The sequence below is a fragment of the Kogia breviceps genome, chromosome 12, assembly GCF_026419965.1.
Source record: "Kogia breviceps isolate mKogBre1 chromosome 12, mKogBre1 haplotype 1, whole genome shotgun sequence".
Taxonomy (NCBI): Eukaryota; Metazoa; Chordata; class Mammalia; order Artiodactyla; family Physeteridae; genus Kogia; species Kogia breviceps.
In genome coordinates, this window is record NC_081321.1 from 17,024,070 (window position 1) to 17,042,142 (window position 18,073).

Below are 18,073 nucleotides of genomic sequence, written 5' to 3' on the forward strand. Positions count from 1 at the left end.
AATTAGGATCACCTGGAAATATTGTTTAAAATGCAGTGCTGGGGCCTACCCATAGAGATTATAATTCAGTAGATCCGAGGTGGAACCTTAGAAATTCCTGGGTGGTGCTATGTTGTAGGTCCTAGGACTGTACTTTGAGGAACGTTACATTAGATTGTTAGCATCTGGAAAATTTGCCAGTTTTAAGTTCTTTTATTTGTAGATTATTGTTAAGTCATGTTTCTACCTACTGTTCTATGGACTATATGGTAATTTAGTTCTTATTTTTATTTGGTATGCTTATTCCTCCATTAGCATTTGCTGTACTAGGTTCTGCAGATACAAAGATAGTGTGGACACAAATATACTACACAACTTCAAACTATTTTGTTATATCAATATTGATTCTGACATCATAAAATCCTAACGTGTGTTCAGAGTATTTGTTGTTAACAACACACTTACAGAAATTAACTCATAGAACCTATTTATCTGCCCATTTACCTTTTTACTTTAGTCCCTTTTGCCCTTTAACTTCAGTGACTTCAAAAGCTCAAAATTAAAATGACTCTGTAATTTACATGCATTAGTGATTAATATCTAATATGTGCCTTGAAATCATTTATAGTCGTGTATTGTTCTGCTGGTCGCAAACATTGTGTAATCAAAATAGGCTGCTTATATCCAGACACTCAGTCCCTTTTGGACACAATATTTAATTACTGTATTAATTTTAGGTGTTTCTTCCTACTTATGCTTTAAACATTTGTTTGCCTCTCCTTGTGAGAGTTGACTTGCCATATTATTTTGAATCTTACATATGGTAAAAATAAATCATGTTATAAGATAAAGGCACCCTAGTTATTTTAGTTTACCTATGAGTAGATATGAACCGTATGGTTCTTAACACTTTCTTTTTTATGCTGTTTTGTTTTTAAACAGGCTTATAGCACGTCAGCTTGCTAAAATCCATGCTATTCATGCACACAATGGCTGGATTCCCAAATCTAACCTATGGCTAAAGATGGGAAAATATTTCTCTCTCATTCCCACAGGATTTGCAGATGAAGACATTAACAAAAGGTAAAATTACTTTTACATTTTAAATTATGTTTTACATTGCTTTGCTCATATATAGGGTTTCAAAGATAACTGTAAGGTTTCTGTGTATAAAATCTGGTTTGGTTTATCTCTTTGCATTTAAGTAAAATAAGCATTAATTCATTTGACTCTCAGAAGGCACTACAAAAATCTCCTTCCCTGCCTACAGCTGACTCAAAAAAAAAAAAAAAAAATCAACCCCTATAAAAGTGGGAAAGTGGAGAGCCAAGAAACAAATAGGGAATGTTTATTTGGCAGTAAACATAATATAAAGATTACTGTGAATGGGTACATTTTTCGTAGTGTGAGTTGACATTAGAGACCTTTTTAAAAAAATTCCTTCTGTCCAAAGGAAGGCTGTTTTGAAGGGGCCTAGAAATCTATACTGGGACAGTGTGGTAATATTGGAGTGTGAAAAAGTTTGGGTTTTAGTTTACTGTGACTATTTAAGTCTCATGAGGTTGAAAATTCATTTGCTGGAGTCTCAGCTTTTGTAGGACTTCAGGTTCAGAGTGACTAAGGTATTTCATTTCCTATATAGAAAAATGTGTAAATCAGTATTTAGAATCCAAATAATACAAACATGTTTTTTTCTTCCAGTTTTATTGAGATATAATTGACATACAGCACTGTGTAAGTTTGTGTACAGCATAATGATTTGACTTATATGCATTATGAAGTGATTACTACAGTAAGTTTAGTGACCATCCATCATAAATGAAGACATAGAAAAAATTATTTTTCCTTGTGATGAGAACCCTTAGGATTTACTCTCTTAGCAACTTTCATATACAACATGCAGCAGGGTTAAGGGGGCTGGTGCTGGCCTTCTGGTGGGCACAACTGGGTCTGGGGGGGCAGGTTGTGAGACCAGAGGTCCCGGATGTAGTGTTGGCCTGCTGGTGGAAAGAGCCCAGATCCCAGAGGGTCCTGGGCCGAGTGCTGGTCTGCTGCTGGGTGGAGCCAGGTCCCAGCGTTTCTGGCTGCAGGGCCCTGGCTGGGGTTTCCCAGTGTTGGTATTAGACCCCCAGTGGGCAGAGCTGGTTCCTGGCACAGCTGGCTTTGGTGTCCAGCATGTCCTGGAAGTTGGTGTCAGCTTGCTGGTGGGTGGGCCAAGATCCCTGGATGCTGCCTGAGGGGCCCAAGGGGTCCTAAAACTTGGCCTGCTAGGGCGGGCCTGGGTTCTGGTGCCAGTAAGCTAGAGGGAGGATTCCAAAATGGCACTTACCAGGGCGAGTGTCCTCCTGGTAGAGTGAGCTCCCAAAATGGCTGCTGCCAGTGTCTCTTAGCCCAGGGTGGGCTCCATTTGCCTCCTGCCTCTCCAGGAGGCTCTTGAAGATCAATGGGTGGGTCTGACTCAGATTCCTTTCAAATTACTGCTTCTGCCCTGGATGCCAGAGTGTGTGAGATTTTGTATATGCCCTTTAAGAGTGGAGTGTCTGCTTCCCACAGCCCTCTGGTTCTCCTGAAAGTGTGTCCTTAAAAAGCCAAATGTCTTCCCAGTGCAGGAGTCCCCAGGCTAGGGATCCTGCTGTGGGGCTTGTCCTCTCTCCTGTGGAGAACATCTGAGATTGTAATTATCCTCCCGTTTGTGGGTTGCCCACCCAGGGGTATGGGTCTTGACTGTGCTGCATCTCTGCCCCTTCTACTCGTCTTCTTGTGGCTTCTTCTTTATACCTTTAAAAAATCTTTTGTGCCAGTCTTCTGGTCTTTCTCATCAAGAGTAAGTAGCTCTGTAAGTAGTTGTCATTTTGATGCGCCAGTGGGAGCAGGTGAGCTCAGAGTCCTCCTCCTCCTCCTCCTCCTCCTCCTCCTCCTCCTCCTCCTCCTCCTCCTCCTTCTCCACCATCTCAGCCACTCTTGACAAACACCCAGAGCACAGCCCTGCTGGGACCTTCTGAAATACTTGGTGGCACATGCGCCTCAGAAACTACACCAAGCGTGTTTTTACATAGTGAGATTAATACTGGTACGAAAATTGGAAATTTTATTTTGTCTTTATACCTAAAGTGTACATGAAGATTTCAGCTTTTGTATTCAGAAAGTCTTTGTTTTAAGAACAACAGAGGTAAGCGGGACCTGTGGATTTTTTTTTCTCGTTTCTTTTAATTTTTTATAATTCATTAGCGAAAAATAGCTGTATTGTTTTGAGCTTGATTATTTCAAAGATTAGTTTGACTCACTCTGTGTGTGCTTTATTTACATGTAGTTTGTCAAACTTTGAATGGATAGGGATATTATACCCCTTTAACTGGGATAGGCAGACACCTGGAAGTGTGTCCGGTGTATTGGATATTCAGAAAGTGATAACATAAGACCAAAAATATTCTCTTTTGAAATAGCTATTTTATTGAAAGATTTGGGAAAAATCACTTTAAAATAAGTAGATGGCAGTGGTGCAGAGTTGAGAGGCAGTATGGTACTATATGAATTAAGAGTACAAGACAGGAGCCAGGCTGCCTGGGATCAAATCTCTGTTCTGCTGTGTAACCTTGGACAAATTACCTATTTCTTCTTTCGTAAAACATAAATAACAGAGGTAGTATATTTACCTTTTAGGGGTTCTGTGAGGATTAATTGAGTTGGTATATACACATTTCTTAGACCCGTGCTTGGCCATATAAGTGCTAAATAAATGTTAGCTGCTATTTTAAAAATTATTATTATTATTAGGCAGAGAAGGTGACTTCAAATGCTTGAGGTTAGTGATACTTGCGTAAAGCTGGAGATGCAGTATGGTAAATAATGAAAGAACCTCGCCCCAACAGAAAATATACAACTAAAACATTAAAAACAGTTAAAATATTGAAAATATGTTTCATATTTTCTTCCATTCCTTTTTGTCTGTACATGATTGTAATTATGTTAATAATCCTTTGAATCCTATTATTTCCATTCAACTCAGTACTTTTAAAATAAATTCTTGAATAATTATACCATTTTAAAAAGCACATATAAGGATCTCTGTTGGAAGCTATGTGTAGAGAATGCAAGAGTGGGGAGAACAATGAATAGGCAAATTCATTAAAGTAAACTCAGTGATACAGAGTCTTTTTTGTGTTATAAAATGGAAATGTAAGGGGTAATTTGAGAGACGATATAGAGAAACAATGAAGAGAACTTATTTTATAAGCCTGATGGTGCTATTGAGGAATTAGTAGTAGCACCCTATTTTTGTTCCATTGTATTTTTATCAAATTATTACAAATACAGCACAATAAATAGTATAGAAAAGAGTGTAGAATAAAAAGCCATGATCACTAATCCTTCTTGCCATACCAACTCTCACCCTTCCCAGTCTGACTGCTGAGGCAGTTCTCTGTAAAGATGAGTATTCTATGATGTGGTTACCATATGATAGTATCATAATTTTATATGATTAATGATTGTATGATTATCATATAATAATGAGTTGATTTATCAATAGTAGATAATATCTATTGACTTTCAAATGTGACTTTAGCTGATTTATACTACGTTCACCCTTCCAAGCTTGAAATAGATGTTTTAGTTCTTTAATGGACTATCTTTGTAACTTTACATAATATACTTAAACTTCTTTTTATTTAACTCTTTGTGTCTTGGTTTCCCTCATCTATAAAATGGAGATAAATATAAGACATTTAGAATAGTGTTAGTAATTGTTAGCTGTTAGATATATATATTATTCCCTCACCCCATTTTGTACTGATATATTTTTTACTTTTCTGCCCTGCATTTTAACTGTTGCTCTGTTTCTTTTTATTCATGTTTAAGTTCTTTATAATGGTTTTTCTTTATTCTAATCTTTAGAATAATTGGCTTGCTTTAATTCAGAAGTCTGTGCATTTAAAGGGAAAGAACTTATTAAAAATAGACTTTCTTTGGTATGTATAGAAATATTGAATTACTGTGTCATGCACCAGGAAGTAACATAGAGCTTCAGGTCATTTATATTTCAAAAACAAACTCAGAGAAAAAGAGATCAGATCTGTGGTTATCAGAGGTGTGGTATGGGCAAGGGGGAATTGGATGAAAGTAGGCAAAAGGTTCAAACTTCTAGTTACAAAATAAATAAGTACTAGGGATGTAATATAAAACATGATAAATTAACGCTGCTGTATGTTATATATGAAAGTTGTTAAGAGAGTAAATCATGAGTTCTCATTACAAGAAGAAATCATTTTTTTCTTTTATTTTGTATCTTTGTGAGATGATGGCTGCTCATTAACCTTATTATAGTAATCATTCCACGATGTATGTAAGTCAAATCATGCTGTACACCTTAAACTTACACAGTGCTGTGTGTGTCAATTATATCTTAATAAAACTAGAAGGAAAAAAATAAGTTCTATATGACCAAAAAGAAAAGAAAAGAAAAGAAAAGATTTTATTCCTTAATGAAACTTTAAAAAATGTTGCCATTAATATAAACAAGATATAACTTTTTTTTTTTAAAAAACTGAAAGGTTCCTAAGTGATATCCCAAGCTCTCAGATTCTTCAGGAAGAAATGACTTGGATGAAGAAGATTCTTTCTAACCTGGGCTCACCTGTTGTGCTTTGCCATAATGACCTGTTGTGTAAGAATATAATCTACAATGAGAAACAAGGTAGGTGTTTGACTTTAGCAGTGAGTAAGGTTTTTTTCTTCATGTTCTTAACAATCCTTTGATCTTTGTGTCAGTACATTTAATTCAAACGCAAGGGTTAATAACGTGTGCAGTCTTCAACATTTTCTTTTGGTTACAAAGTCACAGTAACTGTGCTAAATTAGGAATATATATTCTCTGCATAGTTGTATAAAATATGTTTCTTAGAATTGGTTTATTAGAAACAGTTTTTGGTTTCTGTTAGAGTTTTAAATGAAAAATGATAAAATTACTTTGTTTATGAATTTAATTGTAAATATTTGGTAGTTCATAGTTTGAAAATGTACCTGCTTGTAATGGGGGTTATTGAAAAACCAGCTGACATTGCACTGTTTTATAAATATAGAAGTTTTTTGAGTGTTGAGGGGGACAGCAGTATTAGAAGCAAATATGTCTCCAGGTTTCCTATTACCTGTTTATTATACTGATTTGTTAGATATTTTGATGCTAAGGAGAGAGCCACAGATGGAGGAAGTTTTATTTGTAGTTGCTGAAATTTTATCTACTAAAGTAATAAGACACTTTAGTAAATTGTTTTAACATTTTTTGAGATGGTCAGTGAACTTTTTGGTGAAATGTTTTTTGGGATTGTTCCTATCTTGCTATATTCAAATTCTCTGTGTTTTTATCGTTAAGAAACACTTTGTTGTATTATATTATTGGATAAAGTGGTTTGAGGTTTGGTTGCTAAAATGGTAGGTGCCCTGCAATACTACATTGACATTTTTGAAACACAATTTTGGTTGAAAGATTAATATTAATTCAGAAAGTCTGTTTGAAACTTTGAAGCTATTGCATTTTGTAGGAAACCAATTTTGAACATAGGTATCATAGTTGGAAGATTATTTTCAATTAAAAGTGTGCTGTTGTGAAGATATTGAAGCCAAAGAATTCTGATTAAGTGGTCATATTATGTTAAATTACTATTTATGACCATTCTTATCAGATTGTAAGCTGAGACTGTTCTAATGCAAAAGCTTTTAATATTTGTAACTGACTTTAATTTGAAGAAAACTAACCAAAGAACACTGTCAAGGGTGGTAGACTGAAGCACATATTTTCAAAAACATACTTAAGTACCTTTTATACTTGATATTTTAATCTGGATTAGAGATACTATTTTTAAAAAATTTTCTGAGCTAACATCTTTATTTTGAATGTCTTGAAGTGTGTGTTGAATCGTTTTTTGAAAACTTCAGGTGTACCCCCAAAACATTAAGTACTTGACAGTGTCCTTTAATTTATTGTTATCCATTTATTATATATAATTGTCATAGTATATATGTACTACATTATATACTAGTAACCAAATCTCAATGCCATTTGTGAGACTAGAGTATTAGTTATGCATTAAAGCGATGTATGTTAGCTTTTAAGTTCAGTGCAAGATCTAATAACACATTGTTTTATATAATGGAATTTCAAGTGAGGGTCTTCATCTTACATTTGAAGTGGACACTCAGCTTTATTTTTAACTGCAAGTTAATCAAGAGAATCTGTTACTTCCTTTGGAATATAATTTTAACTTTTCATATTTTTATTTTATAAGTTTCTTTTGAATATTCATTTCACTGAACAAACTTGTTTATAATCTAAAATATAAGGGACCAAAAAAATCAGATTACTATGTCTTAGGTAAAAAAATTAATTTTTACTTTTTATTTAACCAGTTGCCTATCTAAACTACTGATTAGTGATATGAAAAGTTCTCATATTTTCAAATAAAATATTTATGCTTCAGTCTGGCTTTAAGAGTTCAAGGTTGTCATTGTTTATACCTAAATCATACTTTTGTGTCTAATTTTTCTTCCCTACACAGAAGAATAAAACTCACAGTTCAACAAGTGTAAATATGTTGATATAGGTTTTAGAGTTTGCCCATCTTCACAGAAGTCTGTTATGTACCATTTGTTTCTTCTTGTCTTTGTGGTTATGTTTGTGTGTTAGTTGTGGAGATATTCTGTTAGTTTTTTCTTACCAATGGCTTTATACTGTCCGTTAGGAAGGCTACTTTGGACTTTGTGGCATCCATTAAAAAAATCAATTCCTGTGTGATTAGTTGATACATAAGCATTAAGAAAACATGGTTGGAATGTTGTTCAGGTAAAATCTGAAACTCGTGACGATGTGGCAAGAAGCTTGTTCTTTTTATTATTATCTTACTCTGTTTCAAATTAGGAGCTAATGGTTTTGAAGTAATGTGACTATGACATATTTGTCTTTAGTTATAAGGAGAAGTAACATGCCTCATACTTTATAAAAGGTAAATTATATAAATTTAGTAAGTTTAATAAGCAGAAAATATATATATTTGAGCTGTAGCATAGCATTAGTACTTACAATTGCAATATCAAGGAGGATCATGAAACTAGAAATGTGCACTGCAAAGTTCTTTACCTGAACTTGTTACTTTATTATAGCATCTAAAAGCCAAGTGTTAAGTCTTCTCAAATTAAAATGGTTTCTTCAAAGAATAAATGATTAAGCTATATATTATGTTCACAGATGTGTTTGGTTTGTTATCACTTGTTAAATCATGTGATTTGAGGTCAGGACTTCACCATTTTGTATCCACCTATGATATATATATAAATAACAAGATGAAAGCCGCGGGACTAGCCTTTGCATCATCAAGCTCAGTATCTCTCTGTAGTGTGTTTCAGACCCTTAATTTCTTGGAAGTACAAATTTTAGTTAAACTTCATGAATTTATATTGGATCATCTTGAAGTCTCTGCATGTACTTTTCAAACATAGTAAATTAGATTTTTATATGTTGTAACTAGATTAAAAATCTCTAAGTAACTCTTACAAGCAGATATGTTACTCTTAAAAGAGTAATCAAACTCTTAACTCTTAAGTAAGTTAAAAGAGAAGTCAAAAAGAATATAGATTTTGGAACCAAGCACACTCGTGTTCACATCCCTGCTTAATCACATATGGAAGTAGGTGGTATTAGACAAGTCATTTTATCTCTTCATTAAGTGTTTATATTTGATACTTTACTACTGCACCAGAATCACCTAGGGTACTTGGGAAAAATGTAGGTTTCTGGTCTCCATCCAAGACCATCTGAACAAGAATTTCTACTGATGGGCTTAGGACTCTGCATGTTTAACAGACTTCTAGGAAGTGCTTATACTGTTGATAGTCTAGAACTTTTATTTGCTTTATTTGAAACTTAGGAGACGATATCTACTTCAGATGGTTCCTGGCAAGATTTTAGATGATGCATATAATGTAAATAGCACCAGACTAGGTGCTTATTAGCAGCTCTCAGTTGCAGCTGTTGTACCATGATAGGAGTTGGCAAACATTTTCTGTAAGGGGCTATGTAGTACACACTTAGACTTTTTGTCCCATGTTATAGTCTCTGTTTCCACTATTCAGATCTGTGTTGTGGCACAAACACAGCCATATACTGTTCATATAATTCATGAACAAATATGTGTGGCTGTTTTCCAATGAAACTTTGTTTACAGAAACAGGCACTGGGCTGGATTTGGCTTGAGAACACATTGTTTGCCAACCCCTGTATTATGTTTATAGGAGATGCATTATACAAAATGTATCTGACGGGGCTTCCGTGGTGGCGCAGTGGTTGAGAGTCTGCCTGCCGATGCAGGGGACACGGGTTCGTGCCCTGGTCCGGGAAGATCCCACGTGCCGCGGAGCGACTAGGCCAGTGAGCCATGGCCGCTGAGCCTGTGCGTCCGGAGCCTGTGCTCCGCAACAGGAGAGACCACACAGTGAGAGGCCCGCGTACCGCAAAAAAAAAAAAAAAAAAAAAAAAAAGTATCTGATTCTGAAAAAGTGAAAATGGTTACTATCGATATAAGCCAGAAGGATTTATGGCTCATTGGTATGTGATGACAATTCAGATTATCTTTAAGTGCAATTTACAGATTCTATCTTAACTGTAACTCGAGTGATTAATTTAAAGTTTAAAGATGTATATATGTATATGTGTATATATGTATATGTGTATATACGTACTCATATATACACGCACACAAAGACTGAGCACTCTGGAGTTTATAGGCATTTTCACCTGCGAATGTTACAGAACTGGTAGGCATCACAGAAGAAATACTGCTTCTACTTGTTTTCATCATGTCAGTTGACAGGATTCAGGAATATGGGAGAAGAGTAAGCTTCCTTTCTGAAGTTGATGGTAGCTGTCAAGATTTTTGAAAAGTTAGTCAGTGCCAGGAATTAGGTGGTTGATAAGACAGCAGCCCATTCCTTGGCTTCAGTGAAATGACATCTTAAAAAGGTAAGAAAAGTATACTTAATGATATGATGATAGAATTTGTTATATAATAATAAAACCAAAAGCAGTGGTTCTCGCTCCAGAATTGTAAGATAAGACTTATATCAGTCATCTTTTAAATTAATCAGCAATTAATTTAAAAGAATTTATACTAAGTAGAACAAATTTCAGTATTGCTTATTGACTGACTTCAAATCTAATATTTTAATTTCAACTAATCCTTTAACTGCTGACCTGTTAGAAGTAATTGCTAAAGCTTTTGAGTTTGTTGTCTCATGTCTTGATGCTCTGTCAGAATGTTTATTGGTGGCTGTTTTGTTTCTCCTTTTCCCCCATTCATAAAAGCTTCATAAAAAGCTCACTTGAAGACCTAATATGTAACTTAAAATGGCTGCCATTGATTATTGTCTCTGTCAGCAAATGCAAGAAGCTGATTTACAGCTATTTAAGGAAATACAAATGAGTGGAAGAAAAAGGAAGCTTTTCTGGGAATTACAGAGTAAGCCAGGTTTTTCTTTAGAGTTTTAAATAAAACCATCTAAATAGAAAATGGGTGAGTCACCCTTCTTAGTCACTTGATTGACCCTAAATCTTACCCACTTTATTATTATTCATGAAAAGGCATTGATATGGTTGTGGTTATTTTATTGATATTTTAACAAATTTTTTTGTTTTATTTTAAAATTTAAATTTATTTTTTTATTTGCTAGCCTGTATTTTCCAGGGTGGAATTTTTATGAAGGTTAATCTTAACCTTGTTTTAACTTGTAGTCTGGATCACTATTTAGTATAAAATAAAATAACCCTAAATCAGGTAATAAAAACTCTAAATGGACTGTGAAAATCTGAACTATCAAGGAAGAGCTACCTAAAATAGTTACTAGTTCAGTGTTTTTTCTTTACTCATACATTCAGTCCCACTGTATGTTCAATCATATACTGGAATAAGAATGTCAGAAATGCCATATTTTGTTCCTCAGTATTTCATGCTCATCCTCTGCTGCCATTTAAACATGTGTTACCATTGTGTCTGAGCATTTTCTGCAAAACCTCCATTTATTTCACTAGCATTTGAATACTTCCTGTGTGCTAGGATTTGCTCTGTGGATTGCATAAGGAAAAGTGGAAGAGGCCTACTGCCTCTTCAGGAAGCCATGTGCCATGTAGTGGACGAGTCAGATCACAATACAGAAGTTTACATTCAGAATGTGCTGTGTGCTGAAGGTGTACACGTCCAGGGTAAAGTTACTGGACGCTAGAGTAAGGGATGAAGCGAAAGTTTCCAGAACAGAATACTTCCTTTTTCTGTGTAATAGAGAGCATTTTGCCAACATTAGTGTAATAATCATGGTTACTTTTTCTCTCTGTTCTCTTTCTGCCTTACATAACACTGTAGAGCAAGTAGAGTGAGTTGGAAACATTTTCAGGTTCTCATATTGGTTATTTTACTTTTCATCTTTATCCTTTTCTCCATAACAACAATAAATAAAAGGAGTCCAAATGAATGTATCATGTGAATTATATAGCCTTAGTTAATATGCTAATTTTTTTGGTTTTAAAGTACCTTAAATATTGTTTGTACTGAAATTTGAACAATTTAACTCAGTAGAGTGTGGATTTCATTACTGCGAAGATACATAAGAAACGAAAAAAGAAAAATATAGCTTTTGAAAATTCAGATTATAGTTTTATTCAGTAATCTTATGCTTTACCCACTGTGTGCTAGTCAGTGTGCTAGTTATATACAGATAAAATATAGTCTTAGCTCTTAAAGCAATGATTTACTTTTTAGAGGTCAAGGATCCATTGAGAATCTAGAAAATTGAGGATCCCCTCAGAATCTGCCTATATAAAATTTTTTGTAAAATTTTCGGGAGTATTCTCATTTTCTTTCCACCCTTGAATCCCCAATTAAAAATTCATATTTTAATTAACCAGATAGTTATGCCATATGAGCTATTAATTATTAATAGTGATGTGGATGTTCCTCTAAATACTTGGAAATTTTAGAATTCAGAAGTTAAATTTGTAGAAGAAAAAAGTTCAGTGCATTTTTTTGGTAGGAAAGCATTTTCCAGTAATTTGATTTTTCTGGCACCCAAAATAAGGGAAGCAGGCCTCTTTAATTTTACTTTGTTGCAGAAGATTAAATTTAAGGTTGAGTTCCACTTTGTTTGCAGTTGTTTGAAAAGAATAGTTAATGCAGATTAAAAAGAATTTTTTTTCCTTTTAAGCTTTGTGTCTTGTAAAATGTGAGTTTGCCAAATTTTCTTCATCTGCTACAGATTAGGTATGCCATTGTTGCTGCCATGTGGCGGCGCACCCGTGCTTCTTAAACGCACTGACTGGAGGTTTATCGCATCACTTGTTCACATGCACGGAGCCTGGTAACAGCCTCATCTGTATCTTGTTAGCTTCATTTTCTTATTTTTAAAATTTCATTATTTATAAACTCAACATAGCATTTAAAAATAAAGGCTAGTTTTAATGAATTAATGCTACTACAAAAAGTCATTGCTAAAATTTTCATACTGAAACAGATTTTAACTTTTGTTAAAATGATCTATGCTTTATTTAAATTGTATTTATAAGCAGGCATGTTTACCTGCCATTTTATTTATGTTTGCCAAATTCTAAATATAATTTTGAAAATTGAAATTGAAGCTTTTGTTTATGTGGCAAAAGTAAGCTTCAGGACTGGGCTGTGTATTTTTATTGGCATGTAACAGTTAATATGAGCTCTACAAGAATTTGTGTTTAGAAGAGGTAAAGCAATCAACAGCTGCAATTTAAAACATTGTTTATTAAAATTATTCGGTTGGCTCAGTAATACAACTTGGTAAATCCTCTGGAATCCTAATTTCTTGAAGGCTGGGTGGTTAGGTATTTCCCAAATCGTGTTTAGTCTCTTATTCATCTTAATCTTTTTAAACTGTCATTTTTTTTTCCTCCTAAAAGTAATGTTTATTGCAAAGAATAAAGGAAGAAAGGTCACTTGTCTACCATCTGAAATGAAACTAGTAGAAACATTTTGTTTTGGTTTATTTCCATTCATCATTTTTCCCCTATGCATTATGGTTTTTTTTTCTTTTTTCCTCTCTTCAGGCATAATATTTTAATAATTTGGATCACTGTGTTTACTATTTTGTGTCTTTTTTCATATCACATTTGAAATTCTCCTGGTCATTTAATAATTTTTGAAAATGAAATTTTTATCATGGCTGAAAAGTATTTCGTCATGATGATGGTCTTTACTCTCTCATTCCCAAGGGTACCTAGAAAAAAATTTTAAAATATGTTCTGACTTTTCATTTTGGAGCTTATTAGTGAAGTGATTTGGTTAAAGCTTGTACTGTCTTCCCTTTCTGCAGTTTAGTGAAGTGATTTGGTTAACTCTAAGACTTTCTGTGGAATAGTTTTTGTGAATTCAGGAATTTAAACTGGTTGAGTTGCAGTGGTTTATGTAGTCACCAACTTTTAAAAACCTTATATTATTTTTTCAATATGCATATAGATAGACTTTGGTAACTGGGCTTTTATACTTTGATGATCTCACTTATTTTACTCTAGACTATTACTTATAAAAATTTTGAATTAAATATTAAATACAATTACATTAAATTTTTTTGCTTTTGTCTAAAATACTCCACTTGCCATTACATTTTTCTGTCATATAATTCTCTTTTTCTGAGTTTGAATATGATCAACATACATCCCCAAATTAAACATATAAATCTGTATGACACATGACAGTTCAAAAGCTCTTTTATCTGGGAAAAGCTGGTGTGTATAAACCATAAGTCTGTTTTGTTACCTCAGCTTGATGTTTTAAAAGACAATGTAACTAGACATATGCTCTGCATTTTCTCAATATCAGCAGTTTAGAAACTATTCTTACAGCCATCTCTGTTCATGTATCCATTTTAACTGTTAAGCCGTGTTAGCCTTTGAGTTTGTGATCCCTTGACGTAGACAGTGACCCATTGTGATTTTTTTTTTAATGTTTCTCTGTCTCTCTTTCTCTCTCTCTCTTTCTCATCTTTTAAAAAATAAGACCTATATCTCTGTTGAGCCAAACCCTCTCTAATACTCAGTACTTGAAAATGAAGTGTTCATAAGCAGGTGTCCCTTGGGCAGGCAGAACAGGATAGTCTTTGGAGAATTATAATGAAATACGCATATCTGTATCTATATTTAGCACTAATTTAGAATAGGAATCTCTTTAGTTTATGTAAAAATTTCTCAAATTAAAAAAATATTTAAAAGCAACTATACCTTTGCTCTTTTTAAATGATAAAACAACCACCTTAAGGCTGCTCAAATATGCTATTGGAAACCTTAATTATGTAGCATTCCAAGAATATGTAAGAGTTTGATAGCAACTAACTTCTTAAATTAGGCATGTTGTTATGTTGATCGGCAAGTGTTACAAGTAAAGGGTTCTCAGAATTCAAGTCTTTGAAAGTCTGTATTTTATTTCCATATATAGATTAGCTTGTCAATTCACTGTTGGAGTATCATAGATTAATTTTTTGTTAAAGTTGCGTAGATTATTAAGTTTCCAAAGATAGTTTTCATTTCTAACCAAACTTGAATTTTTAACTAACTGATGCCCCCATGTGGTTAAAGACATGTTTTGCTTTTGTTTGAACTTGGAGAATGACTGTATTTTGACTTTTCTTTAGTGTAGTGGACATTAATGTTCACAAAGAAGCTGTTGACCCAGATAAATAATTTGAATTTTGTAAAGCTCATTGCCATAAAATTCACAGCCTTACCCTGTATTGTCTCAGAAGTGCATGTAACCAAGCACGTACAATGAGACAAAATATTGGAAGCTATTTAATTATAAATAGCATAGGGATTTTCTGATCCTATATGTGATTTCTTATGTCTCTTTTTGTGTCTCACATAGGTGATGTACAGTTCATTGATTATGAATATTCTGGATACAACTACCTGGCGTATGATATTGGAAATCATTTCAATGAATTTGCAGGTAAAATCCAGAGGAACATGTTTCTCTAATGGAGTAGCATATATAATTTTGAAAGGATGCTTTTCGAATTGTTTTTTCTTTTCTTTAAAGCAGATCAGCTGGGGGTAGGAGCAACAATTTTTATTTTCTTCCTGACTTTTTGGGTTTCTCTTTATTATTGGAGGAAAGAGGTGATGACCTCTTCCTTAATTTCTTAAGGAAAATAATGATTGTGGTTTTTTGTGTGTGTGGCTTTTGTTAAGAATTGACATAGTTGCTTCGTAAATCTCATCTGATTTTTTTCTACACAACAATAAGTTGGGTAATAGTCCCAGTTTACAAATGAGTAAAGTAACTCACCAAGGTCACAGTAAAATGCAAAGAACTAAGATTTGAAACCAACTTTTTAATCATTTAAAAGCCTTTGCTGTTTCTATTGTGTACTTGGGCTTTTGGAATGTTGTTTAACTAAAAAGCTCAAGAATTTTTTTATTTTTATTTTTTGTCATTGGCTATGAATAATTGAAAAGCTGGTCATTTTTACCCCTGAAAATAATCTTTTATGACCATCAAAGATAAAAGTTTAAGTTTTTTTATGTAAGTATAATTAATTTAAAATACATTTTATGGCTATATTTAGAAACATGAAATGCTCTAAAATAGTGAAGATTAGGGAATTCCCCTGGATGATTTATACCTAGCAGGAACTTTTCATTGCTGAATTTGTATTTTTATATATTTATGTATTCATGTATTTTCATATACTTCTAAGTTACCAGACTGGGTAAAGAGAGTTGGGGGAAAGTTTTAGTTTACATGTTTTCAGTTATTTCCCTCCACCAAGCCTCTATGCATTGCCATATCCCCACATACATGTTGTACATAAATATCTATAGGAAGGGAAAGCAGTTGTACATATAATGAGATATCACCATGTTAGTAATATGGGTAGTCACTGTTGTGGATACAAAAGAGTGATCTTAATATGATTTCGTGTAGAAGAAAATTGAAAAAGTTAGGTAGAGTTTGGATGTGCAGATAGAAGGGAAAGAGAGGGCGGGCACTGCAGGAAGAAGGAAGAAATCTTCAAGATGAGTATACCTATTTCTGTAGGATATACAATCCCTGAAGGAGAGTAGAGTGTCATAAGACCAGAGAAGTAAGTTTGGATCAACTTAGGAAGAACCTTGAATGCTAGGCAAAATACTATGAACTAGATTAGTATTTTTCAAACTGTATATCATAAGATCAGGTATGTGGGGTAATTAAAGCAACGAATGGAAAAGAAATAGAAAGTATCAGAATTGGAAGGTGTAGTTAGGGTAAATATTGTTCTGTGAAACTTAATATCAGGTGTGTGTGTAAGGTTTCAATATAAAAATGTATTTCTTACTGAGAAATGGTTAAAGAAGCTTTAGAGCCACAGTTCTAGGATATGCTCTAGATATTAGTGTGCATAAGAATCTTATAAGAATCTCCTCAGGTACTTATTAAATTCGAAGATTTGTGTCTTCTGATGCAGGTGGTTCAAGCTTCATACTTTGAGGAAAAATTGAGGCAATGAGAATTAATTATGGTGATCAACTGTATTGTGCATTAGAATTTAATTTGGAATACATTATGATTGGTGTATTATTCTAATAAATGCTATTTACGTAATAATATCTAGTATTTCAGCCCCAAATGGAAACATTTAATAATTTTTTTCTGAAAAAATATGTAGATGGTAGGGATTATTAAAGCTTGAAGAAGATGTGTAATGTGTTCTTAAAAATCTCAGTGTACTTTCTTTTCTATTTTAGGTGTGAGTGATGTAGACTATAGTCTTTATCCAGATAGAGAACTGCAGGGCCAGTGGCTGCGTTCTTACCTTGAAGCCTACAAAGAATATAAGGGTTTTGGGTCTGAAGTTACTGAAAAGGAAGTAGAAATACTCTTCATTCAAGTCAACCAGTTTGCATTGGTAAGTTTAAATTTAAACAATTAATGAAAGATTCTTGATATAATGTTAAAAACTAAAAATTTTCATCATTTTTTAAACAGTTGCCCATTTTGAGTTTTGTGAATTTGTTATTTGTTTAAAATAATGACAAAACAAGATTGTTTAAAATTCCCCCACTGTAATGCTTTTGAGGACAAAAATTTTGTTTCATTCACTGCTATATCCCCAGCCCTTAGAACAACAGTGCCTAGCCACATGGTTAAGTGCTCAGTGAAATTGTTTGTTTAATGAATGCATTCTAGTTAGAGTTAGGATTAATGTGTGAAGTAGTTTGTTTTAATATCTAATTCTCTTTCTTTATGTTATAAAAAACATAATCAAGGACAGCTTATGGGTAGTTTTTCCACAATACATTTAATCATCACATGTTAACATGTTAACATATCATGTTAACATGATAAAAGTAGATTGGAAGGAATAGTAGAAGAAGTATGTTTTCATAACCACCAGTATTTTGTCTTACTGACCTTCTTTTGATAAGCAGTTCCTGCATCTTTGATATTGTAATGCTTTATTATTTTCAAGACCCACTTCTCTTTACTCTAAATGCATTTACATTTTCAAATTTTAGTTCATTTAAATTACCTTTTGAGAATGATGTGATGCCATTAGAATGAGCTTTCAGCTAAGGTGTTGAGACTTATTAAATTGAATACTGGGTTGAAGTTATTTTAGCTGCTACTTTTTTTTAGTTTTAATATAATTCTCTGCAGTTGACATAGGGAATATTTGCTATGTAGTCTTCACAAATAGACCCTATTGGTGGCTCACAGGTGTACTGTTTCCATAGTCTTAAGAGCAGCATTCCCCCAGAGCCATACAGAATACACCTTAAGTAAGAGGGTGTGCTGAAATGTGACTTCTTTACCTGCTGTTTTGATGTCTGTTTTGAGTAGAACTGTTGGTTAAATTAATGACATGCTCTCCAGTTGGTCCTAGGATGCCTGCTGTTTCTGTTTATTCTATTTAAGCATGATCTTAAAGTAGAGAATGTAGGGTTTTCTTAACAATAATGACATAATTGCTAAATCCAGTTAAAACTCTTCAGTCTTGGGCTTCCCTGGTGGCGCAGTGGTTGAGAATCTGCCTGCCAATGCAGGAGGCACGAGTT

The 18,073-nt window shown here is 33.6% G+C and overlaps 1 protein-coding gene across 1 annotated transcript in view; it reads left to right on the forward strand.

Moving 5' to 3' along the window:
- ETNK1 (ethanolamine kinase 1) overlaps positions 1-18,073 on the forward strand; it is a 68,428-nt gene that overhangs the window by 34,229 nt on the left and 16,126 nt on the right. Inside the window, exons 3-6 of the mRNA XM_059082190.2 lie at positions 922-1,062; positions 5,529-5,671; positions 14,898-14,981; positions 16,763-16,923. Of these exons, the coding sequence (XP_058938173.1) occupies positions 922-1,062; positions 5,529-5,671; positions 14,898-14,981; positions 16,763-16,923 (529 nt within the window). The remainder of the gene's footprint in view (positions 1-921; positions 1,063-5,528; positions 5,672-14,897; positions 14,982-16,762; positions 16,924-18,073) is intronic.